The sequence below is a fragment of the Castor canadensis genome, chromosome 11 (assembly GCF_047511655.1).
Source record: "Castor canadensis chromosome 11, mCasCan1.hap1v2, whole genome shotgun sequence".
Classification (NCBI taxonomy): domain Eukaryota; kingdom Metazoa; phylum Chordata; class Mammalia; order Rodentia; family Castoridae; genus Castor; species Castor canadensis.
The window spans coordinates 141,132,732-141,159,343 of NC_133396.1; the positions used below are offsets into that span (position 1 = coordinate 141,132,732).

Consider the following 26,612-nt stretch of genomic DNA (forward strand, 5'->3'; position numbering starts at 1 on the left):
TGCATCCCCACCAACAGTGTATAAGGGTTCCTGTTTTGCTACAATCTCACCAGCATTTGTTGTTGTTTTGCCCTTGATTATGGCTATTCTAGCTGGAGTGAAATGAAATCTAAGTGTTGTTTTGATTTGCATCTCCTTTATAACCAGGGACGTTGACTACTTCTTCATGTATTAACTGGCCATTTGCACCTCTTCCTTTGAGAATCCATTTAATTCATTTGCCCATTTCTTTTTTTTTTTTTTTTTTTTTCATTTTTCTTTTATTATTCATATGTGCATACAAGGCTTGGTTTATTTCTCCCCCCTGCCCCCACCCCCTCCCTTACCACCCACTCCACCCCCTCCCGCTCCCCCACTCAATACCCAGCTGAAACTATTTTGCCCTTATCTCTAATTTTGTTGTAGAGAGAGTATAAGCAATAATAGGAAGGAACAAGGGGTTTTGCTGGTTGAGATAAGGATAGCTATACAGGGCATTGACTCACATTGATTTCCTGTGCGTGGGTGTTACCTTCTAGGTTAATTCTTTTTAATCTAACCTTTTCTCTAGTTCCTGGTCCCCTTTTCCTATTGGCCTCAGTTGCTTTAAGGTATCTGCTTTAGTTTCTCTGCATTAAGGGTCATTTGCCCATTTCTTCATTGAGGTGTTGATTCATTGGTGAGTTTTTTTGAGTTCCCTGTAGATTCTGGATATTAGTCCCTTATTGGATGAGTAGCTGGCAAAGATTTTCTTCTATTCTGTGGACTGTCTCTTGAGTCTGGTTCCTGTGCAGAAGCTCTTTAGTTTGATGCAATCCCATTTGTTCATTGTTTCTTTTAGATGCTGAGCCTTTTGAGTTCTGCTTAGGAAGTCATTCCCTATATCTATCTGTTCCAGTGTATTTCCTACTGCTTCCTGAAGTTGTTTCAAAGTTTCAGGCCTTATATCAAGGTTTGAATTGATTTTGGTACAGGGTGAAAGACAGGGATCTAGTTTCAGTTTTCTACATGTGGATATCCAGTTTTCCCAGCAGCATTTGTTGAAGAGGCTGTCTTCTCCAGTGTGTGTTTTGGGCTCCTTTGTCAAAAATCAGTTGGCTATATAGATGTGTGAGTTTATGTCTGGATCTTCTATTTTGATCCATTGGTCTTCCTGTCTGCTTTTGTGCTAATACCATGCTGTTTTTATTGTTATGGCTTGTAGTATAGTTTGAAGTCAAACAACCCATCATTGAGAGAGCAAACTCCCAAGACCAGCATTGACTCTTCAAGGGCAGTGCCACCCCATCACCTAAGCACCTCCCACTGGGCCCTGACTCTTGAAGGATTTACCACCTTACAAGGTCCCTACACCGAATGAGGATCAGGTTTCCAGCACATGGAACCATGGTGAACACATCCAGACCACATCCGAACCATGGCACAGGGAATAGAACAGAGCCTGCAGCCTGCATGGGAACCATGGAGACCTTTCTTGGTCCTGAGGGGCAGCCCTGATACAGCCTTGCTGTACAGCTCAGCATTGAGTAGGTTTTCAGCAGACATCTCCATGTGCTGTTCCATTCTGTGAATGGAAGCAGTTTCCATGGCTCCAGATGCCCAGGAGGAGCTATAGGATACCATGGATGGTATCTTTTTATGGTTAAATAATGTAGCCACTGTTACCAGAAATCAATTTTTAGGCAGGTTTATTTTCTTAGCAGACTGTACCCTCTGAAGCAGCTTAGGTCTATCTAGGAGTGTCTCAAACAGACCGTTCATGTAGCTCGTTATTGGCGTTATGAGGTTGAGGTGAGAACGGGTGCAGGGGTGAGAATAATTCTGGCTGGGGTTTACTAGTCAACACTATCAGCAGAAAAGGTGACTAGGGCTACATGGAGTCTGAAACTGACCCACTGGATAATTTTCATACTTGCTTATGTCATGCTAATTCTTTTGAAAACAGCTAGAAAACCTTGATTGAAATATAAATTCATCTGTTCAAAGGCCTAACAGCTATGAAATCTGTAAAGAGCCAGGGTCCCAGAACTAAGCCTGCTGAGAGGTAAACCCCAATGCTAAGCCTTCCCTTTCTCTTGTAGGCCATTACCATTCCATGGGCATTGGCAGAGAAGCTAGGGAACTTTCAGAAATCTCCCAGGCTGGAAAAACAATTCGAATTCAGGTTTCAGTGAAGAGAGCAGTGCTGTTAAATATCTTGGGCATTCATTTGGGACACCTGAAGGGCTGTGTTTATTCTTTTTGTGTAGGGACAAAGGAAAATGGACCAGCCCTCATGGGATGGAAGTCATTTCTAATCAATTCAATTCCAGATTGGAGTAAGGTGATCTGACTCCACCCTAGAAATGAAACAAAATGATTTAAATTACAATTGAATGGCTTTCACAGCCTTAGCTAAGTGAAGAGAGGATTAGTGGACTGGAAAACAGAGTAGTAGAAAATATTCAGGCTAAATCCTGGATCTAGGACAAAAAAATAAAGATGGAAAATTAAAAAATAAATAGATTGAATTTAGACAGAAGTTAACATATTTATAGCTCTGAAAGGGAGAGATGAAGAGCAATTGTGATAGAAGTGATATCTGAAGAAATAATCAGTGAAAATTTGACAAAGGTAATTGAAAACAAATCCATGCAGAGATTTGATGAGGTTCTTTGACTTCATGGCAGAGTAAATATTAAAATTACATTCGGGTTTATAATTGTAAAACTTCTGACAACCATGATGGAGAAAATTTCAGTAATACCTTCAGGGAGAAAAAGACCAGGTAACTGCAAGCAGCAATGAGAAGACAGATCGCTCCTCTACAGAATGAGGGAAGCTGAAGATCACAGAAAATGGAGTCTTAAAACCTTTCGAGAGGCTGGAAGTGATGGAGCACATGCTTATCCCAAGCAAGGCCCTAAGCTCCATCTCCAGCACCAACAAAAACCCAACTCTCACCCCCCCAAAAAAACCAGTGCTACAAGAAGAAAACCCTTCAAGATTCTCTTTCCAGCAGAAATATTTTTAAATCAAGGCATAAACTACAAGATGCTGTTGAAAGCAATTAAGGAAGAACTAGACAAACAGAAAACATTACATGTTCATGTTAAGAGGACTGAGCTATGGTTCTCTGTCATCCCTATCAAAATCCAGGCTACCTTTCCAGTAGTAGTTGACAAGCTGATTTTAAATTTACGTGGACATAAAAGGAACCCAGAATAGTCAAAAGAAGGACAACTTTGGAGGACTCTCACTTCCTGGTTTCAAAACTTACTATAAAACAATGGTAATGAAAGTTGTGTGGTACTGGCAAATGGATCACATATAGACCAGTGGAATAGAAGTGAAAGTTCAGAAAGAAATCCATACGTGTATGGACAACTGATTTTTTGACAAGGGTGCTAAAATCTTTCAAGGGATAAGAAAGTCTTCAGTGGCCAACAAGTATATTAAAAAAACCTCCAGTATCACTTACCATCAGGGAAATATACAAATCAAAATCACAATAAGACATCATCTCATCCTAGTTAGAGAGGCTATTATCAAAATGACAAAAAGTTTACAAATGCTGGAGAGGGTGTAGAGAAAGGAGAGCTCTTATCCATGTTACCCAGCAATCCCAGTACTAGGTATATATCTGACCTAACCCCTCCCCCATCCCCAGTCTGTAGTGACCACTATTTTGCTTTCTACTTTATGACAGCAGCCTTTTCAGCTTTACAAATGAGTGGGAACAGTGATAGCCATCTTTCTGTACCTAGTTTATTTCTTTTCTTCTTTTTTAATAATAGTAAAGTTTCTCAGGAAAGAATTTTAGTATAACAGGATTAAAGTGGGGAGAAATGGAAAGAAAAGAGAGAAACATTTCCTGCCCCCTATGCAGGCAATGGGAGTAGAGACTTCTGGTTTATTTCGCCTAACGTTGATGTCCTTGGGTTTCCTCCATTTTGCCGAAATGACATGGTTTCATTCTAGTAATTTGTTATTATTATTGTTGTTATTATTATTATTATTTTGGTGGTTTGAACTGGGCTTTGAACTCTGGGCCTCATGCTTGGTAGACAGGTACTCTAGCACTTGAAAGCCATGCCCCCATCTTTTTTTTTTTTTTGCTTTACTTATTTTTCAAGTAGGGTCTTATGTTTTTGCCCAGGACATCATGTTAAGTGAAATAAACCAGACATAGAAAGACAGATATCACTGTCTCACTCATTTGTAGAAACTGAAAATGTTGATGTCATAAAAGTAGAAAGCACAATAGTGGTCACTACAGATTAGGGAGCGGGGAGGGTGAGAGAGAGAGAGGTGAGGTTAAATAATGGAACCCAAGGACAGATGGGAGGAATTGTTCCAGAGTTCAAAACTGAAATGCAGCTTACAATGTATTTCAAAATAGCTAGAAGAGTCTGAAGGTTCCTGGAAACACATACAGAGGGTAAATGTCCCAGGTCACAGAACTGAATTTATAGCATTACTTGTGTTTAGAAAATTACATTTTCTAGTGTCTAGAAATGTAGTTGAGGTTTTATGGTTTTTGTATTGCATTATAAATTTGCTTATTAATCTTAAGACACAGTCTTTATATATTTGATTCATTGTTGGATTTCTACCATATATGTTGTTTAGATCTTATTTTCCTTTCCTTCCTTCTTTATGGTCACAAAAGTGAGACTTTTGCCTCCAGATTTGGCAGAAACTGTCATGGTGAAAGCTGACCCAAGTGCTTATTTATTTAGTGTTCTTAAATGCGTGCACTTTTGGCAGTTTCTGTTTCTTTCGTCCCAGCCAAAAAACATTCTTAAAAGTTTGTTTTAATAGGTTCTCACATTTGTGTTTAGAAAAGTCCTTCGAGGTATCTAATCTTACCTACTGCCAGAAATGGATGTCCCATTTTTCTTTAGTATGAACACTAAAATCAACTTGTGTACTTAAAAAAGAGATATTTTCATTGGGATAATATTAGAATACAGATCAATTACAGAAGAATTGATAACCAATCTTCTTTGGATTACAATATGATTTATAACTTCTGAAAAGAGAAGGGAGGCTGGGTGCAGTGGTGTACACCTGTGACCCCAGGTTCTCAGGAGGATCATGATTCATGGCCAGCCCAGGCAAAAAGTAATAATAAAATAAATAACAAATAAGCTGGGAGACATGCACCTGTCACTCCAGCTATATGGGTAGGAGGATGATGTTCCAAGGCTGGCCCTGGGCAAAAAACAAGATCCTATCTTAACCTAAAGCAAAAAAGACCTGGAGGTGTGGGTCAAAGGCAAGGCTCAGGGAGGGGGGCGGGGAAGAGTTTTCATGAATTTTTTGCTCATTTTTCATTATCTTCTTTACTAAATTTGTTTCTGTTGCTATTGTTTGGATAATTTCTATTCTTTTTACTTGAAAAATATGAAGTTTTCATGAATTTTTTGCTCATTTTTCATTATCTTCTTTACTAAATTTGTTTCTGTTGCTATTGTTTGGATAATTTCTATTCTTTTTACTTGAAAAATATGAAGGAGATACCTGTATAATATATTCATTAATATTTTTGCTATCAGCAGCATAAGAAATTACCTTGTTATTAATGGTTTTCTTTTCATTTTTTATACTTTTTTGGTATATAATTATGTCTTCTACCAAAAAATAGTAAAATCTGTGCTCTGTACATTGAGCTCTTTACTTTGAGCTCTCTCTGTGAGCGCTAATTGTTCTTACCTATGCATCAATTTTATTTTGCAGTTGAATTTGGGCTATGGTTTCTCCATTTTTGTCTCTCTGTCTAACCATGTGCTCTTCATCCTAGATCCCCTAAAACTTTTAAGTACCATATCTCACCAACTGATGTTAATTTTTATTTTGCATTGTTACTATGGCTTATTCCTTTAAACAACTTAGGCTTTCTGTCATTTCATGAGATTGAGAGTGAGGAGAAAGACAAAGTTCTTAATTTACCTTCTTAAAACAATCTCTAAGTAATAACTTAAAAAGAAAACATCATCATAGCTGGCACTCCTGGTCTAACTCTTTTGCAATTGTGCCTTTCTTGGCTGGCTTCACAGCTGAGTTACTGTTTGGTTGTTTCCATCATCTGAGAGTCCCAGTACCTCCTGGTCCAACATCATCGTAGTGTTTCAGTTCTTGTGTTTTTCATACTTGGATTTCTGAGTTACAGCTGCATCCTGTTTGACCTGTGTGAGGAGGCGAGGTTCATATTACTTTCCTTCCTTTGCCTCTGAGTTTTAAATAGTATGTTGGAGACACATCAGGTTCAGAGTTAGCAGGATCTCTTATTAAAATGGATCAAGATATTTTTGGGACCAAACTGGGAGTTTCAACTACTTTTCCCTAAATGCAAACCTTGGATCCTAACTTTGGATCACAGAATAGTCTTAAAATATATGTATTCAGGTAGTGGAACTGAAGTTCCACTTGCTAGTGAACAGTGTGATGTTGAGATATGAGTTTTGAGGATAGTTAGGGTCCTGATCCTTGTAAGCGTATCCAGGTAGAAGTGAAAGGGACCTGCTCACCTTTGTTTTTTAGTGCTTGCCTCTTGAATCTCACAGAGGGAGCCTTTCTTTTGAGGTAGAGTTTTTCCACCCTCTTCTAACTTGAATTCTGGGATGGAAAAGGTGGTAGTATAAACTTTTTTAAAATGGGAAGTAGAGTAGAATTCAGGCACTCATCTTTTGATAGAGCTCCTTCAGATACCTTGAGATGAGTAATGTATTTTTAGTAGTTAAGGCCAATATTAATAGACATCATGCTTTCGGGGAAATCACAGGTCACCACCTGTTGCTTCTTTAAAATCCACATTTGGAAATTAGTGAAAAAATTGATGGCAGAAAGGAACCAGTGGAAGAACTGCATAAAAAGATTGAAATGCAAGGGATGAATGAGTTTGTAAACGTGAGAGCACAGACACAGATACTTCCTATCTTTCTATTGGGAAGATGAGAATGCTGAAACATCTTCTTAGCATTTATATTTGTAACTGTTAAATTCCTTATTTATATATTTAATGTTCGACTGTAAGCTTTAAGAAGGCAAGGCATGAATATCTTGTTCATTATATCCAGTGGTTAGCACACTGCTTTTTCTTACTAGAGTGTTAAAAAGATAGGCAAGTGAGTTTTTTTGGGGTGTGTGTGTGTGTAGTACTGGGGATGTGAACTCAGGATCTTGCACTAGGCAGGTGCTCTACTGCTCAAGGAGTCATACCTCCAAGCCCTTTTGCTCTGGTTGTTTTTTAGATAGGGTCTGTCTTTTTGCCTGGGCTGACCTGACTGTGATCCTCCTGTTTATATATCTGCTGAGGCTGAGTGTCAGGCATGCAGTGCATGCAGCTTTTTCTGTTGAGATGGGTCCAGTGAAGATTTTGCCTGGCCTGGCTTTGAACCTCAGTCCTTCTGATCCCAGCCTCCTGAGTTGCTAGGACTATAGGCATGAGCCACCACACTGGGCTTTTTCTTGTAAAAAGTAATTTTGTAACTGAAACATAGGGATTTTGTTGGTGGTGAAAGGCAGGATTGGAAGGTCACTACCGCAAAGCCTGAATGATTTGGTGTGTTATGCTAAGAAACTTTGTGTAGGAGTTAGAGTCCTAGCAAATGTTAATAAGTAGAAAAGTGATACATACATACTTTCATAAAAATAAAAATAAAAGTGGCACTAGCATTGAGGGTAGATGATAGAGGAGAGAACAAAGACCATAAGTTCTGGGTTTCTTGCTCTAGCCCCATTATCTAATCAGCCTCCAACTTGTATATCCTAAATATTTGTGGCTCACTTCCCTACTTGTATGTTAGGGATGAGTTAAAGGTAGAATTCAGAGAAGATAGGGATTTGCAACTTGGAAATGAATTTGGTATATAGGTGTTTTGTCTTGTTAGATTTAAGACATTTGCTAAATATTCTAGAGATATAACTGATTGGCAGAAAAATACAGGCCTGGATATTAAGAGATAAGAACATAAGTATTGAGACTTTTGAGACAGATCAGACAGGTCAGGAAGGAGAGGAGGTGCAAACACAGGTGGAACAGGTCCTAGGTGCCAATAAAAGGAAGCTCAGGAAGCGTTAGCGTGTCAGTGGTTAGGAGTGGGTAGGCAGATGAGAACAGAGGACAGTCCACGTTAGTTGAAAATCAGAATGTTTGTATTGATCTTTGAAAGAAGAATTTCAGTTGAGTGGGGTGAACAGAAACTAGGTTGAGATGGTTCATGGAAAGAGGTAGAGAAAATGAATGATGAGCACATGCAGGAAGAATGTGCAGGTGCACACTGTTTAAAAATGTGCTATGTGGAGAGGGGAGGCCTTCTTCCAAAGAGGGCCGTGATACCAGTTCCCTAGGGGAGGTAGACAGTGGGGTAGGGTTTTAGTTTTTGTTCTTGGGTGGGAGAGAGTCTTGAAAAACTTTCCTAGAAGTGGTCAGGAACCAGGAATTGGAGGCAGGGAGGAAATTTTTGATGAAACAAGGACAAAAAGGGAAGGAAGAGGAAGGTCTGGGATCTAGATCTTATATGACACTGTTAGCCTTGAAAAGCGGTAGGGACACCTCTTCTGGGGTTCAGAAGGAAAAGTGGAAATGTAGGGCCATTTAAAGACGGCACGAAATGTGAAGGATCTGTTAGCTGTGAAATAGGCCACCTGGTCCTTAATTGTGGGGTGAAGAGCACAGGACAGGGCAGTACATGTGCATGACATGGCAGAAAATCAGTAAAGGTCTGCCGAGATGGACAGAGCATTGCGGAACAGCCATGGAAAAGGGGAAGCCATGATAACAGTGCCTAAAGAATAAACATAAAACAGTTCATGCAAAGACTGAAGAAAGGGCAGGCATTGAGGCAGGGTGAGGCAGGTAGCTAAGGTCAGTCCTGGCACTTGGGGAATTGCAGAGGGCAGTACAGAGCTGGCAGCTGCAGCAGCAGTAGTCCAGCAATGTTTCCTAGGAGCGAATCCTGCCTGGTCACAGGCCAGTGCCACCTAGATCTCCAGATTCAAATTAGTACTGAATGCATGACTGATAACATTCAAGATTTAGTGTGAGAAGTATTTTTCCTTTTTTTTTTTTTTTGGTATGTGTTTGCTGAGTATGTGTAAAATAAAAGCAAGAAGCCGATTGCTGAGAATTTCCTTTGTTATTTTGAGACAGACAATTTTGTATATAAAAGTAGTATTGGTGGACTGCGAGCTTTACTGCTTTTCATTCCTCATGAAAACATCTCTGCTGTGATTATATACCTGTGCTAATTATCAATAATAAGTTTAGAGAGGAAAGACCCTAAACAGATAGTGATTTCCTTTGAGGTATTTTGTTTCTAATAGGAATTTGTAAATAGGTATATAGGTCCAGTGGATATCTGACAGGAACATTTCTATCAATTATGCTTTTTCTTAAAAAATGATGAAAATGAAAGCATAATTGATCTAACTCCTACAAAAATGCCTAAGCCGTGGGAGACAATAAGGAGCGAGAAGGGGTTAAAGTGCAGCAGCTCTGTGCATCAGGAGCTTCGCTCTGCAACTCATTTGTTGTCAGTTACTGCTTACCTTAACGCTGGGTTTTCCTTTTTGCTTTCAGGAAAACCTTTAACTTACGCCCTGGGTGTTGCCTGTCCACAGCTTCCTGGTGGCTCACCGCTTCTGCCTGCGCCAGCCTTGCTCCCGCAGCTTCGAGGCTTCTGGGCTTCAGAGCTTGTTGTGAAAGCTTGCTACTTTGGCCTGCTACCCCTGCTTCAGGTGTCAAAAGCTTTTCATTAGCTTGCTTCCTCTAATTACTATAACTAGGTCCTTATGTGTCTGCATAACCCAGTCCTAGGATCTGAAAGGAGCATCACCCACAGACATCCATTCTTCTTTAAAATAAACTTTCTCTTTGGCTCTCCTGTGATTGGTAGGAAGTAAAGGAAGTTTGCTGTTAAAGTGCTGGTTTTCCTCTGGCAGTGCTACTCTTCAGGCCACAGGCGCACGCAGGTATGGGCAGATTACATTTTAGAGTCAGCCTCTGATTTTATTGGTTGATTTCCAGGCTGTAACAATTTGTAGCAATTTTGAGTGTCGCTGCTCTGTAATATAAATTATATTCTTGTAGAGCAGTTACCTCTGGCAGGTTAGTAAAGTCTTTGTAGTGATCCTAGTTTTCTTGTTAAAGAGACTTTTGGCTGTACTGGGGTTTAAGCTCAGGGCTTCACACTTGCTAGGTAGGCACTCTACCACTTAAGCCATGTCTCCAGCCCATTTTTTTTTCACTATATACATACATTCACATATACATAAATACACGTATATTTTTTATGTGAGATGGTGAACATGAGATCTTCCTGTCTCAGCCTCTTGTGCACTGGGATTGCAGGTGCATACCAGTGTGCTTAGAACAGTTTTAAAAATACAAAACAAAAATAAACAATACAGTGATTTCTACAAATACTACATTTTCCATTAACATGTCAGTAGGTATCAAAATGCTAGGCAGGAAGAATGGGAGGAACTCCTCAGGACCTATAGAGCTATTCAGCACTTCCAGTAGCAAAGAGGAAGTTCCGTTTTGCCAGCCTTAGCTTACTGACTTCTTGAGTGGGGATGGAAGAGCACACTTTATGTCGGTGTAAGGATTAAAGGGGGAGCATATGTAGTGTGCTTGGCCTCGGGCCGTGTGCAGAGTAAGCTTTCTGAAAATGAAAGGTGCTGTTTGTTATTTGATTATTATTAGTCAAAATGATGTTAGATATTAGGCAGGAAGGATAAAAAGGAGACAGGAGATAAAACAATCACAGTCTGCAGTAGAGCAGAAGGCCAAGCCGTGGAGTGAAGATGCTGAAGGTGTGCAGAGCAGTGGGACCGGAGCACTGCTGTCTCTTTCAGGCTTCAGCATCGTGTGGGGTGCACTTGTGGCTGAGAGCATTGATCCCTGTGGCTTCCACAGAGTGCGAATCCTTCATTCATATGCAAATATTTGATGAGTGCATATGGGTTCTCATGAACTAGGCTTATACTAGTGAACAGCTGAGCTGAAAACCTTGTTCCATATTAAACACAACACATAAATAGAGTGTTAGTTTGTTAAATAATAAGAAGAACTAAGGTAAGAGGAAGCAAAGAAATGGAATAGCGTTGAGGCAGAAGGTCATTTCGGTGACTGAGTGGGAGGATAGGCTCAGTGCCTGCAGAGGCAGAGTAGTCCAGGCCTAGGGAGGATCAGGTGCAAAGGCTCTGAGGTGGGACTGAGCAAAGAGAGCCTGGTGGCTGTAGCAGAGTGAGCTGGGGGTGAGGAGTTCTGAGCTCAGGAAGGTTGGCGAGCCTTACAGATTATATACGGACGTGACTTTGACTTGGAGAGAAGCAGGAAGCCACCAGAAGTTTGGGAGGAGGATGTGGTCTGAACTGGGTTTCACCAGGATTCCTGTGTTGAGAGTAGATTGTGGGTATGCTGCATAAGTAGACAGCTCATGGAGGACAGTGGAGCCAGTGTGGTGAAGGCTGGAGAGGGACAAGAACAGAAACGGGGTGGAGAATCCTGGGTATGTCAAAGGTAGACTACATTGCAGAACACCATAGCTGTTGAAGTCATATTTAGTGTGATGTGGTCATTCTTAAGTTACAGGCTGCAGCTACAAGTAATAATGCCTAGATCGTGTTTACCAGTGTGCCCACACATTTGTGCTGCACTGGCTATTTCTGTAGTGTGTGCATTTTTAAACATCAGTGCTTTACTATGAAGTATTTAAGAGCTTCTCAATACTTAATGTTTTTTAAATGCATTTTTGTTCTGTTAGTTTTGTGATCCTTACTCCATCCTAAATATATTTTTCATTTTGATGAATTTTTCTCTTTTTTGTGGTATTGGGGATGGAACCCAGGGCTCTACCACATCCCAGCCTTAAGAAAGGACATTTGAGCCAGTGCTGGTGGATCATGCCTGTAATCCTAGCTACTCAGGAGGATTATGGTTTGAAACCAGCCCTGGGCAAATAGTTTAAGAGACCCTATCTCAAAAAAACTCAGTACAAAAAAGGGCTGGTGAAGTGGCTCAAGTGGTAGAGTGTCTGCCTAGCAAAAGTGTGAGGCCCTGAGTTCAAACCCCAGTACCACACAAAAAAAAAAAAAAGAAAGAAAAAAAAGTAAGGACATTTTATGTAGTGCCCTTTTATTTGTCAGTTAGTAGTGATGCTTGAAAATACAAGACCTGAAAAGCTCTAAGAGAATTCTCTTCTCTTTGGTTTTCTTCTATGAAGTAAATGTGAAAATGATTGGTAGTACTGATAGAGAAAAGTAAAAGTCTGTTTTCTTTTGTCACCTTTGTAAGCTCCATAATATTTTTAAATATTTCTTCATACCCCACCTTAATCCAGAAGAGTTCTAGGCAGCTCCTGAACCATTCTGAGATGGGTCTGAAGATGTTCCTACTCTGAAGCAGCTGGAGGTCCTGACTGCCATGTGGATGCTAGGGACCTTGCTCATGCTGGTCCTCTTCAGTTGCATATGTGGTGCCAACATGTTAGCAGTCATTTTGTGACCAGGAGGAGGTGTGATAGTCCACACTGTCCCATTCCATGCTTCACATTTCACATGCCTCGTATAAAAGATGTAGAAAGACAGAAAATAACTCTCCTGCAAATAACGCCTGCTGTTGTCTTCATGCTTGTCCTTTTCAGTATACAGATAGCAGAGGAATTTACATGTGTGTTTTATGCATGCACATAGAAAGATAATCGCAGTGTACAGCTTTAATAAATTTTCTTACATTTAGCATTATATTGTGAACATTTCCTATTAAGTAGTAGTCTTCAACAATTTCTTCAAGTATATCTATTCTGTGATAGCTAGTCAGTGCCAGTATGTGACTATGAAAAAGCACACTCTGGTGAATATTATGAATTAGCTTTTGTTTGTATGTAGACATTTTTAATTGAGGGAATTCCTTTGTATATTTCTCTGTATATGTATGTATGTATGTGTATAATGGAAGTTAGGAGCTGAAGAGATAAGTTTCTTGTGTTCGTTGTTGAAGTGGAGAGGTAGCCAGCCTGGCCACCGCACATGGCAGTGTCTTGCTGAGTGCAACACTGTGTTCATGGTGACAGCTAGCACTTACTGAGCACTCTGCAGATGCACACCCGCTCTAAGCATGTTCTGCTCATGCTGAGTCCTTTCGTCTCCACTACCATCATATAAGGTATGTGTTGTCATTAGCTGTGGTATCGACCACTAAAGTAGTGAAAGATTAGGTTTCTGCCCAGAGTTACACAGCTAATGACAAAAACCAGGACTCACTTGTCATTTGTTTTTATTTGGACACACACACACACACACAGAATACCTGCTGTTAGAATCTTTGTTACTAGTTTTGTTTGATTTAGAAAAACAGAGCAGCAAAATAAATTAGGCCACTAATGGTGTAAAAAAATGAAATTGATGGAACAACTGGTTAAGCTAGCATCTTAGGTACCACAGACTGTCTGTTTGTCCTGCCAGAGCAGCACCACGTGCCTGGAGGGAACAGACGGACAACTGGCCTCTTCCCGCAGTTGCAACTACCATGCGTAATTCTCAAAAGAAGAATGATAGCAAGCTCACAGGGCCGCATTCTACAGTGGCAAAACTCTTCCTTCTTCCCTCGCTTAGGAGAGGAGATAGCTTAACTCTAAAACTACTGAAATTTCCATAAATGATAGTAACTCTAAAACAACTTTTCTTTCTTAGTCCTTCAGAAATTTAGTTTGATTTAAAAAGTAAACAAAAATTACTTTCCTGCATTTGGATTTTCTTTTTCTTTTTTTTTTTTTTTTAGTTTTCAAACCAGAACATTTATTGTGTGACGAGTCATTGAAATTGTCAAGATGAACTGGATGCTACAACAGCTGCCCTCTTGGGTTTAGGTGTTGTACCTTCACGGAATCCATGCCTGAATCTGTGGTAGACAATTTTTAGGTGCCTCCTTTGAGCAGTCACTGTAGTATTTCGTCTCTTAGCCTTGGCACTCCAGTTATACTTTCTCTTGCGCTTGGCAGGGTAGCCACATTTGCCACACGTCAACTTCTGAAGGTGGTAGGCCTTAGAACCACAGTGGTGGCACTACATGTGCGTCTTATTATGACGCTTTCCAAAGGATAACATGCCCTTTGTCATCTTGCTCTGCCGCCCCTGCATTTGGATTTTCATAAATTCAATCTATGGTCTTTTTAATTAAAAAATAATTGCAAAGCCAGGTAAAGTCAGATGTGCCTGTAATCCCAGCACTGAGGAGGCTGAGGTAGGATGAGGGAGAGTTCCAGGCTAGCCTGGGCTATGCAGTGAGACCCTGTCTTTACAAAACAAAAGCAGAAAAAAAAGTTACTGCAAAACCAGGAATTAAAGCCACTTAGTCTGCCTGCAGTGTCCCTGCTCTCACCCCTCCCTAAAAAGCCCCAATAAGTGCGAGGTACGTGTGTAAGTGTTCAATAAACACCAGGCATTGTCACCATTGCTCCTGCTGCAAAGCCATATGACCCAGGTGTTATTTTCATTCCAGTGTTTTTGGGTTTTGGAAAGCTAATTTAGTGCATACACTCTGTTTTATATGGTATCCTGTTAGGGTCTGCAGCAGTACTCCGTAAGCAAGTGTTAAGCGTGCTTATCTTTACTCCAGGTAAGGTTTAGTGGCTTGGGGTCACTGCATTCTGTCAAGTGAGCTATGAAACACTTGGGCTTTTAGGTTGCAGCCAAAGGTTCATGGACCTGAGTAAAACTGCGTAGGCTCCTGGCATTTGAATACCCAGTATACGTTGGTGGGAATTGCTACTGCTACGAATGATGTTCGTGGTCATTGTACACTGGTGCAAATAGGGACGTGGTGAGCTACCTGGGTGACGTGCTTTTCTCACATTGTGATTTGAGACGGGAAGGGCACCCAAGTGTTGGAGTCTTCCAACCTTTCCTCCCTACATCAGTCTTGGGTGTCTTCTGTTTATCCTGAATGCAGGCTTGCCTGGCTTAGCACTCCTGTTCTGTCCACGTGCATTCCTGTGCGCAACATTTATTTCAGTTTACAGAGTGGTTCACCTTGTATTTTCACCCTTTCAGAGATCTTAGTCAAACAGTGTTTAAATTTTCCCTTGCTTGTATTACAGCCCCCTTTTGTTAAATTTGAGCCTATTTGGAGAACAATTAAAGTAACCCATCTTTACCCCCAGATATGAGGAGCTAAGACTTAAAAGCCTGAGGTGATTGCATTTGAAATGGATATACTTCCTCTTTCCTCCCACCATCTTAATTAATCACAGTCATTACAACTGCTGTGACTGTATTATACACTGATTTTAATGATATGGGCAGGTTACTTTTACTACAAAATGATCCAAATGTAACTTTATTAAATGCCCTCGATAGGCACATTTGCTACTGAGATAAAGCTTTAAAATGATCTTGCCACTTGAATTTAAACCTGTTTTCTGCCCTTAGAAGTATCCCCTTGAACCTCTTGAAGATCTGTACACATTTTGTTGTCTCCTACATGTCAGGTAGTGTGTTAATCAACTTCCCATTGCTGTAACAAAATCCCTGAGACAATCAGTTTATGAAGAGAGGAGGTTTATTTTAGCTCATGGGTTTGGAGGTTTCAGTGCATGATCCCTTGGCCCTGTGGTGAGACAGTAGTATATCATGGTAGGAGCCTGTGGTAGAGCAACACCATTCACCTCATGTTTGGGACACAAAACGGAAGAAAAAAGGCCTTTGGGTCCTACACACCCCTTCGAAGGCAGGTCCCCAACAGCTTAACAATGTCCAATTAGTATCAACCTCTCAAGGTTTGTGCCACCTCCTGCTAGTGCAGTGTTGGGGACATTGAAGATCCGGACTCCAGCACATAGTGCTCATCCTCCCATCCCTGCCTCTCAATGCCTGCACACATTGTTACTGAATGTTTGCTTTCCTTTCTGAAGCGGCATCTCCTTTTAACAAATCTGAGGGTCCATAGACCCTTGTGCCAGTCACACTGAGACAGAGAAACACACTTAGTCTGTTTGTTGACAGTGGGAATGGGGCCTTAATTCATTTGTACTTAATAGTTTTTTGATCAGTAACTGAAAATATGAAATGCAGACATATCTGTTCTTAAAATTGTTGTTGGAAGGGATGGATAAGGTCTAGTTTGTAGAACTGCTAGTCTGAATTGTTCCTAGGAGTTTGGAGGGTAAGCAGGGGCTGTGGCACAGCATCATTTTCAGTTATTTCCTATCGCTTGATCCCCACAGAACACATTTGTTTTGGTAGCTGGCATTCCCTGTAGCATCATGTTGGAATTTGGCATGCACTATTTAATAAAACCTGCTGCTTTCATATTGCATAGTTTGGTCAATTTCTTAGTTACAGTAGATGTTGAGTTTACATTCCAGGGCAGAAAACGTGGAAAGGTGGGTGTGATGTATAATAAGCAGCAGACACAGTGTTCACAAATACAGTTCCAGCTTGGCATACGTTCACTAATGTAACTATTATACCCTCAACATGATTCACGTAGGGTCTAGAATGTCAGCTGTGCTGAAATCATTGATGGTTGGTATTTATTTATCTTTTACAGAGAGGAAAGAGGAAAATGGATGACTGAAAGGAACATTACTTGTCATAATTTAAAATTTATGTTTCCTGTATTTTCTAGGTTGCTGTGGTGAAACTGAAAAATGCAGATAAAGTATTCGCCATGAAAATTTTGAATAAGTGGGAAATGCTGAAAAGAGCTGAGGTAAGAGCTTTATATATTTTGAAAACATTGATGAACATTTAGGTGTTTCTTCATTTTTTTTTTACTATGTCAAACCATGTCACAGTAAAAATCTTTGTGCATGTATATTGGAATAATTTTATGAGTGTACCCATAGTGTAAATTCTTTTTCTTAGTTGTTCCCTTCCTCTCTCCCTCTCCCCCTTTTCTCTCTTTCTTTCCATACTGGGGTTTGAACACAGGGCTTTGCACTTGCTAGGCAGGAGCACTACCACTTGAGCTACAGCCTCCAGCCCTTTTCACTCTGGTTATTTTGGAAGTAGGGTCTCGCTTTTTGCGCAGGGTGGCCTGGACCATGATCTTATTTTAGGCTTCACACCGTTGCTGGGATGACAGGTGAACACCCAACTCTTTTCCTTTGAGATGGGGTTTTGCAAGCTTTTTTTGGCCCAGGCTGGCTTGGAACTGCCATCTCCCAATTTCTGCCTGCCACATAGCTTGAGGTGACAGGTGCTCACTACTATGCCCAGCTATTGGTTGAGTTGGGTCTCATGAACTTTTTTTTGCCCAGGCTGGTCTTGAATTGCAATCTTCCTGATCTCTGCCTCCTAAATAGCTAGATTATAGGTGTTAGCCACTGGCTATAGTGTGAATTCTTAGTAAGATGGGATCAGACTATTAATACATGGAATTATTTCACAAAATCTAACTGTGTGTTAGATTTGGTGTTTGTCAAACAAATTTCAAAGCAAGAGAGAAAATAGTGTATCTGAACTAGTCATGCCACCCAAGCAGGGTATGCCATGTAAAATTTTGAAAGGGTGAGGGGGTGTATATGAAGTGCTTGTAATGAGAGACATTGCTGGGGCAGCCTGGGATACCCTAATTGTGTATACTGTAGTTGAAAAAGTTTTAAGGATTATTTTCACATGAGGGCATTTTCAGGTTGTGTGGACTTTAGAACTTACTCATTCCCTGAATTCAACTGTTTGCTAGTTAAACTCCTGGCCGGGGTAGGTATATAGCTAAACTTTGATAGGTATTGCTTCAAAGCAATCTTCAGACTTGTAGTATGTAAATAGCTCCTTTTTCTCACACATTTACCAATTATTTACATTATCAGATGATTTTTCTTCAATTATATTAAAAACATTTTTTATTGACAAGTTGAAAAATGACACATCTCGTGTTTGGGTTGACTATCAAATATTGTAAAACGGGAGACCTAAATTAACGCTGTGCTGTACAAGGCTCAGTCTTTAGAATTATTACATTTTCAATTTAAAGTTCCACCTGCTTATTTTTGGAAAATGACAAATTTTGACCTTTTTCCTCATCAAAGATTGGAGAAGTAGTCATTATTTGTAAACATTTCTCTGTGATTATGCTCCACGAGTGAGAGAGGTCTTCTCCTAATAAGTGAATCCAAAGTAGATACAGTTTCTGTAGTCTTCTCTCTCTGAGCCATGGCTTCTGAGGATGGCGCAGTTTCCATGGCCTTCCTAAGAGGGTTAATTTGGCGAGTGTATTTTCTGAGTGTGCTGAAGAGAGTCATGTGACTGCTTGGCAGAATTATCATTTATTTATGGTCCTTATAAGCTTTGGTTTCAGCAGAGGTAGTCCTGTTCTTTATTCCAGTATACCATTAAGGATGAAATTTAAATAATACGTAACTGAATATAGAAAAATGTAAACGTGTGTGTAGTAGTCAGACACAGCACTACGGCCAGCAGAATGTTTGGTTGAATATCTGGTGAGAAAGCGAGTGAGTGGATCCGGGGGGCTCTGTGAGCTCCAGTGACACTCCCCACTCCCACCCAGGCTCATTGCCTTCTTAGAGTCTCAGGTGTCCTGTTCAGAGGAGGGGAATGTCATTGTGCCATTGCAGTGGAGACCGTTGGAGCCTTTCCCATCTGAATCCTCATAACACTTTTATGAGCCCAGGGGATTCACATCATGGTTTGACCAGTATAGATCTAGAATGGGATTTCTCCACAGGGCACCATTGACATTTGGGGCTGGTAATTCTTTGTTCTGGGAGTTGCCCTGTGCAGCATAGGGTATTAGCAGCACCCTTTTGCTGCCTGCTAAGTCCTAATTGTCATAACCAACTGAAGACAATGTGACATTCAACAAAAAAAGTAGACTGTCTTTACAGTACACTGAGTATCTGACACATTAATAAGAATAGCTTAATAGATACGTGTTTATTGGTAAAATCATGATGTATGAAATTTTTTTTAGTATGTTTGTGTGTGTACTTGTGCACTCATGGGTCTGAGGGGTGGTGGTGAGTGGGTGAGGGTGTAATGAAACAAGATTGACCTAGAAAATATTTGCTGAAATTGAGTGGACACAAGAGGACACTCAAGACGTCAAGAGGAGGGGCTTTGTAATATAAGTCTCTCTACTCTTGTAGAGCAGTTTATTATATATTTTTTATTTTTTAAAGTTAATTTTTACTGAGCAGTTTAGCGTAGATGAGAACTCACAGTTTAATCTGTTCTTTTTACTAAAGATTTTGGAATTTATTCAGTTTGGAGTCATCAATCAAATGAAACAGTGGTTAAGAATCGAGATGTAATGTCTATAAAATTTTAGATAGGTGTCATGATAAGGTAAAGCCTGGAGAAGGGCATCTCCTAGACTCTGACAGCCCTCACAACCTCTCTTAACATGCTAGCAGGAGACTATAACTTCAGGTCAGTTTAATTATAAAACACAATTTAGCAGTAAGTAGATCCCTGATTTTGTTTTCTCCCTGAAGTTCAATAAAACATACTGTCATAGATTTTAATACTCTGACAGATGAGGCACCCATTTCAGTTAGTTTTAGGTTTACTTGTTTTAGTGTTTTCTCAACTATTGCTATTTAATGCCTGGCTACAGAAGTTTGCCAATTAAATGTTATGGATATATGTGGGAAATATTAAGGCTGAGTGTATAACAGTGCTAATTGTTCTGTGTTCATGGGCATTTATCTTGTGGGAAATAATAATTAAGCACCTACTGTGTACAGAATAATGTGTGATGTTTTCAGGGTATATGCAATATGATTGGCATAGCCATTAAAAACTATTCTGGGAATCTTTATCCCATTTCCTACATGAGGAACAGGAAATGCCTCTCTCTCTCTCCTACCCCTTATCTATACTTTATTCTATTATGCTAAAATAAATCCTTGCTAAAACTTCAAAAAGAATTAGGTTGGTTTCTGTGTAGTGTTATGGGAAGATGTCCAAATGCATTGTCACTTGGGAAAATGGACAACTTACACAATACCGTAATCTTGTTTGTGTAAAGAAAAAATAAGAAGAGTGGGACACCAATGAATTTATAATACCTCTGTGTATATTTGCTTATGTATACTCAGATTTTCTGAGCATAGACTCCACAAACAATTGTGTTGGTAACGATTTTAGATAGTGAAATTGTTGGCTTGTCTTACTGGTGAGACTTTTTATCTTTTACTTTTCAGTACTTTTTAAAGTTTTGGGTATAGTATTTTTTTTCTTTTTAATTAAAAAATTAAAGGTTACATATTTCAGAATTATAATGTATTATATACAAATCTATTTTAATCATACATTTCTAAGATTTTCCAGGGCATAGTTTTATAATAGGGGAAATATATTCTCGGAATAAATTAAAACTTCAACAAATCAGTAAGAAAAAAAAAATCTATTAGAGCAAATGAGCAAAGGAAGTGAACATTGAAAGTTCAGATGTCCAGTAAGTGTGGATAAAGTTAATCTATACCTGTAATTAGGAATATGTTAATTAAAAGAATGATGAGGTATAATTTTATAGGAATATGTTAATTAAAAGAATGATGAAGTATAATTTTATAGCCATCATATCGGCAGCCACTTACAAGTCTAGTATTGCCATGTGCAATTGAGAATGTGGGAAAGGGGGAGAATTTGTGCACTGTGGTGGGGATGGTAATTGACACAGCACTTAGGGAAACACGATGGCTCTCTGGCAAATTGTAAATTTGCTCATATCTAGCAACTGTACTAACACTTTTATAAGTGCATATGGTGGAGAAACTCACACACCTGTACAAACATATTCATTGTAACATTGTGATTACACAAAATTGGAAATTACTTACATTTGCATGGTTGGGGTTGCATAAATAAATTCCATAGCAGTTAAAAGGGAAACGATCTGTATTGAATAAAAAGTAATTAAGATGCAAAAGGATAGATAAAATTATAACATTAATGTACATTTTCAGAACAATTCAGTTCTGTTTTTGGGATGTATGTAATGTGTGGGCATAGAGTTTACTCTGTCTTCGGAGTAGTGATTACATCAGGGGAGGAAGGGATGAGAATGGGGTAGGAATAGGAAGCCTACAACTGTGTTTTGTTCCTTTAAAAATAAAAAGATCTTAAGTAAATGTGGCAAAATGTGGACATTTATATTATTTGGATGGTAGGTTGACCTATGGTTATTTTGTAGATTTTTCTGATTTTTTTGAAATATGACAGTATTTTTAATATGAAATATTTTCTTATTACTTCTAGGCTATTCTAGTAACTGCTTTCTGCTTTGAAACTTGAGTCATTGGAAAGTCATCTAAGAGTGAACATACTTTTTTTCCAGAGTAGAAGTCTATAATGCACACCGTAGGCATGCTGCTTGCATGGTGTACTCCCTAGCTTCACATTAAGTGCTCTCCTTCCTTTTCAGACAGCGTGTTTTCGAGAAGAGAGGGACGTGCTGGTGAATGGGGACAGTAAGTGGATCACAGCCTTGCACTACGCTTTCCAGGATGACAACAACTTAGTAAGAATCCTTTTCATATGTGTCTGTATCCTTCCTCATTTATTGCTGGCAGAATTTAGAGTTATTTTAAGTAGCCTTTAAATGTAGATTTTAGGTAGGAAATCACTGATTTTACAGAATACAAGTTGTGCATTTGATGAGACTATTTTTTCTCTCTGGGTGATTCGATACCTTTCCACTGGGATTGTTTATGCTTTTTAATAAGCAAATCAAAATTGAATCCCAACTGGTTAAGTTTCTGTCAGTTAAAATCTACAGAGAGTATTAGGAGACTTGTTTTCTTGATTTTCCCAATATATTTTATTCATAGTGTACTGCTTTTAAATCTTCTATGTCTTTTTCAAGGTGGCCCTTGTGCTACACTAAGTAGAGCCACGCTTATGCCGACATGAGCCACTTCACAAAAGAACGTATTAGAAGTTCTGCCAGCTGAGAATGGATGAGAATGAAAAGAGGAACTAGGAGTAGGAAATGCGGCAAAGGTTAAATGAGGGTGAATGCTCGATTGTGCACCTGACTCCAGTGCCGGGTGTGCTGTTCAGTCTGATTTGTATAGTTGTAGCATTTGACCTGAGGATTAATGCTTCTTCACTGATTGGGTTAGAGTAAAAGTTCCATCATGTTTGGAGGAGGACTAAACGCTGCGGTGGTACAATCCCGTGCCATCTGCCATTGTTCTTTAGTTTAGAGAAGCTTTGTCATGCCACCCTCAAAAGCCAGAAGTCTTGGGTCTCATCACAGATATTCTTTTGAACAGTTATAAAATATTAGAAAATAAAATGACTGAGAAGCACAGAAAACCTAGTTTTAGATATAAAAAAGTTTTTAAATAAATAAATTTTATTAAACATAGTTATTTTCTGAAATAACATTTAACTTTTTTATCTCATAACTAGCCAAATATGATTTCCTGTCCTGTATAATTCAATGGAGATGTGGTAGATAATTTGACATTAATTTCCAACCTGCCTAGATATTGCTACATCAAACTAGTTGTATTAATAAATAACAATTTTAAATTAATTAAAAATGTAGTCAGGGCAAATGTGCCTTTTATATATATGATTTAATTAATGGTATTAAGGTGTGATTAGAACTTTTTTCCCTTAAGAAAACTCATTCTAGACAAAGTTGTTTAAGTTATGTCAACATTGACACATAATGATCTCTTATCCTTTAGAATGTTATGAATTAGTGACACTTGTCTTCCCCTGTTATTTGTTTGCAGTACTAGCTTTGAACTCAGGGCCTTATGCCCCCATATTTTCTTATTGACAGTTACCTGTTTATCTTATACTTGAGAAAATAAGATAGGAAGCTATTCATAGCAAAAACTTTCTGGTTTTTTTGGTGGTACTAGTAGTTGAACTCAGGTCCTCACACTTGCTGGGCAGGTGTTCTACCACTTGAACCACTCTGCCAGTCCTTTTTGCATTGGCTATTTTTGAGATAGGATCTTGTTTTATTCCTGGGCAGCCTGGTCTGTGATCCTCCTATTTATGCTTACCCACTTGGCCAAAATGACAGGCACCATTGGTTGAGTTAGAGTTTTGTTAACTCCCTCAGCCTGGCCTAGAACCACAGTCCTTCTGATCTCAGCCTTTCAAGTAGCTAGGATTGCAGGTATGAGCCACTGATACTTAACTTAAGATGATTTCTAAAAGCATATCTGCCCTGCTGGGCACCAGTAATCATAGCTACTTGGGAGGCTGAGATTGGGAGGATCAAGGTTTGAGGCCAGCCCAGGCATATAGTTCATGAGACCCCATCTCTAAAAGGATCAGAACAAAATGAACTAGAGGACTGTAGGCATGGTTTAAGCAGTAGAGCACCTGCTTTGTAATCTCAAAGCCCTGAGTTCAAACCCCAGTCTCACAAAAAAAAAAAAAAAAAAAAAAAGGAAGAACAAAGTGTATCTGTCTTGAGAAATATTCCTTCTTGGAGACATAGTTTATTTATTTTGTTATATCCAGGTGTTTTAGCATTATTTCCTTGCAATGTAGCTTTTTAAAAAGAAACTCAGAGTGGAGTGGATGGAGGGAAGAAAAGGGGGCCGGGGGCAGGGGGGAGAGGTAGCCCAAACAATGTATGCACATATGAATAAATGAATAAATAAACAAACAAACAAAAAAGAAACTCAGGGTGGAAATGTTATGGTGTTTATCATACCCATAAATGTTTCTTTTTTTGAATGAAAAGCTTGCTAACAACTCCGTCTGAATACTCAAGTTTGTTTTTGTATTATTTTGGTGCTTAGTCACAATACTCTCTGTGTCATGGACATAGTCAGCTTTATTCATTGAACACTTACTCTTTTATTTGAGTAAAAGAGGCACTAGTCTAAAGATTAACAACGCTGAATTCTGGCTTTCCCACTGTCCAGTGTATATTTGATAGAATCATTTGATTTCTTTTGCCTCTGATGATGTAGCCACAAAGCAGAAATAACAGCTGTGGTCCCAACCTTCAGCACTGGCCCCGTGTATAACCTGCCTATGTCCTCTGGTTCCCGCTTCCTTGAGCAAAGGAAGGCCACTTTCACTCGAGTAGGAGTTTTCTCAAAGCTCTACTCTCATCGTTTTCCTTGTGTCTGTGTGTCCACATTTGTCCCTGTTCTTACCGGTTTAGATGAGATGTATCTTCCTATTTAAGGTTATTCTATAGACCTTGGCCTTTTGCAAAACTTGACTCCACTGATCAATTTCAGTTTGACTGTCTTTTTTCCTTCTACCACAAAGGGGTATGCATAAGAAGTTAGCAAATCTTACCCTCACCTTTCCATTTTATCCTTCTGAGATATCTAATGTTTGCTATATCCTTTTGTATTTTTGTGCTTGGTGTAATTGTATGTCTGTATATGTATGTATATTTAATTCCTTTTCAATAAAAATGGGACCACAGAATATATACTATGATGCAATTTGCTTTTTGAAGGTAGCTGTTTTTTCCTAAGTATCACATGGACACATATATCAATCATTCTTTTTTTGGCAACTGCATAATACTTCATAAGCCATTATTGATTTACTGATTCCTTTTTAAAAATTTTTTATTGATTTATTCACATGTGTGTACATTGTTTGGGTTAATTCTCCCCCCTGCCCCCTTCCCCCTACTGATTCCTTTTTGATTGCCATTCATAGTGGTTTTGATTTGTTGCATTTGTCTCAGCTGTGAGGTAAATATTCTTGGTTTTGTTTTTTTAGATTCCTGTTTTTTCCTCTATTTTTATTGCTGTGTTGGTGGGGGCATGTCGTGGCATTTACAAAAGTTCTTACAATATTTCAAATATGAAGTCACTCCCTCCACCGTTCTTCTTCATCCTCTGCCCCCCTCAACCCCTCCCACGCTAAATATTCTTGCCCACATTCCTGACATACTGGTGGAATCCAGTCGGTTAAAACTATTGGCATTAACATTTAAATCGTGAACAGATCCGTGTAAACATAGCAAGTAAGCCATTGACTAAGATTTGAAATACAGTTTCCCTATTTTTCAAGGCTTTAAACATATGAAATTAGTTTCTTTGGTTTAATATACCTTTTCTGTTTTTAATTTTTATGTATAGTAATAACAAGAATTTAAATTCTCTCAAGACTTCTTTTATTTTTTGTTTTTGGTGGTACTGGGGTTTGAACTCAGAACCTTGCAAGTACTCTACAGCTCTTTCTGTTTTAGTTATTTTTTAGATAGGGTCTTGTGCTTTTGCCTGGAGTTGGCTTTGGACCTCCATGTAGCTGGGATTGCAGCCATCATGCCTGGCTTGTTCTTTGAAGGATAGGGTCTCTTTTTTTTTTTTGGCTGAGGGACCTTGAAACACTATCTTCCCAACTCTATCTCTGAAGTAGCTGAGGTTATAAATATGAGTCACTGCTCCAGGCTTCAGGACTCTTTAAATCATAATGTCAACTCAGTGACAACCATCCTGTAATAAAATCACTGTAATGCCAAGGCATTATAAGTGATATTTAAATGTCTTCTATTTACTCCCCCTCATGTTAGGTGCCACAGTAACTATATGTGTATGTAATAGTTATTATTATTTTTTGCTACCAGGGCTTAAACTCACAGGCCTCTTTGGCAAGCACTCTATCAGTTGAGCCACTCCCCAGACATGTTTAGAAAGCAATATAGAATCTAAGAAAATGCTATGATATCATCTGTCATCTAATAGCCTAGAGGATCCTGTGAACGTTTTGGTGTACTCCTATCTTTTCTTTTTTTAGTGTGCATGCACACACATACCACACAGAGTTCTGTATCTAAAATTGATTGGCTTCTGTTTACATGTACTTGGGAAAAATCCATCCTGATATTTGTACTCTGTCAGAAATGGAAACAGTGTATAAACTGTGGTTTCCAAATGCTGACCCACAGGCTGGTCCTGGTCCAGGGGAAAGTCAGGAGAGCATAGTGACGATGAATGTGGGTGAAGATGGAGATGACTTAAAACCTAAGGCCTGCTCTTCAGTCTCAGTTTTTTCTTTCCAATGTTTTTTTTGAGAATTAAGATGGTCAGTCTTCCACCAAACGTTGATAAAGTTATGGTCCATCGCTTTGCAGAGCACAGCAAAAATAATGATCTTGTGTTCTCTGCACGTTTAAAAATTTTATTTTACTACTATGAAATTTAGAAGTCACAAGACTTTGCAGTGGTGTAAGTCATGGTGACTTTTATGCACTTCTTATTAGCTAGTCACAGAAGTGATTAACCACCGTAAGTATTTGTCCTGGTCCTGCTTGACCTTGGAATACATTAATTTTTACTGGTATTGTTTATTGAATACATTTTGGTTTTTTTGTCCATAGTACCTAGTTATGGATTATTATGTCGGCGGGGATTTGCTTACTCTTCTCAGCAAGTTTGAAGATAGACTGCCTGAAGACATGGCTCGATTTTACCTGGCTGAGATGGTGATAGCGATTGACTCAGTCCACCAGCTACATTATGTGCACAGGTAAGTCTGTCAGTCCTGGATTGCGTCTGGCTGTGACTTACAATGCATTATCTAGAAACACACCCCTATTTCTACCAGATTTATTAATTGTGGTCTTAGGTTCATTTCTCATCAGCTGAAATCCTTTATTTTGAGATGGTTTTAGTACTGAACTTCTTTGTCATTTCCATTATTTGTCAGCATTACTGAGCTGATTT

General features: G+C 39.1%; 1 protein-coding gene and 1 pseudogene across 18 annotated transcripts in view; one reads left to right on the forward strand and one right to left on the reverse strand.

The window, feature by feature from the left end:
• Positions 1-26,612, forward strand: part of Cdc42bpa (CDC42 binding protein kinase alpha) — a 226,305-nt gene that overhangs the window by 56,200 nt on the left and 143,493 nt on the right. For 17 of the 18 annotated variants that reach the window (XM_074048826.1, XM_074048831.1, XM_074048819.1 and 14 more), the window contains exons 3-5: positions 16,598-16,681; positions 21,362-21,457; positions 26,267-26,415. In XM_074048826.1, the coding sequence (XP_073904927.1) occupies positions 16,598-16,681; positions 21,362-21,457; positions 26,267-26,415 (329 nt within the window). Of the gene's footprint in view, positions 1-9,544; positions 9,703-16,597; positions 16,682-21,361; positions 21,458-26,266; positions 26,416-26,612 lie in introns of all 18 variants that reach the window. The other variant, XM_074048828.1, reaches the window with a different exon arrangement.
• LOC109690755 (large ribosomal subunit protein eL37 pseudogene) lies at positions 13,787-14,088 on the reverse strand (annotated as a pseudogene).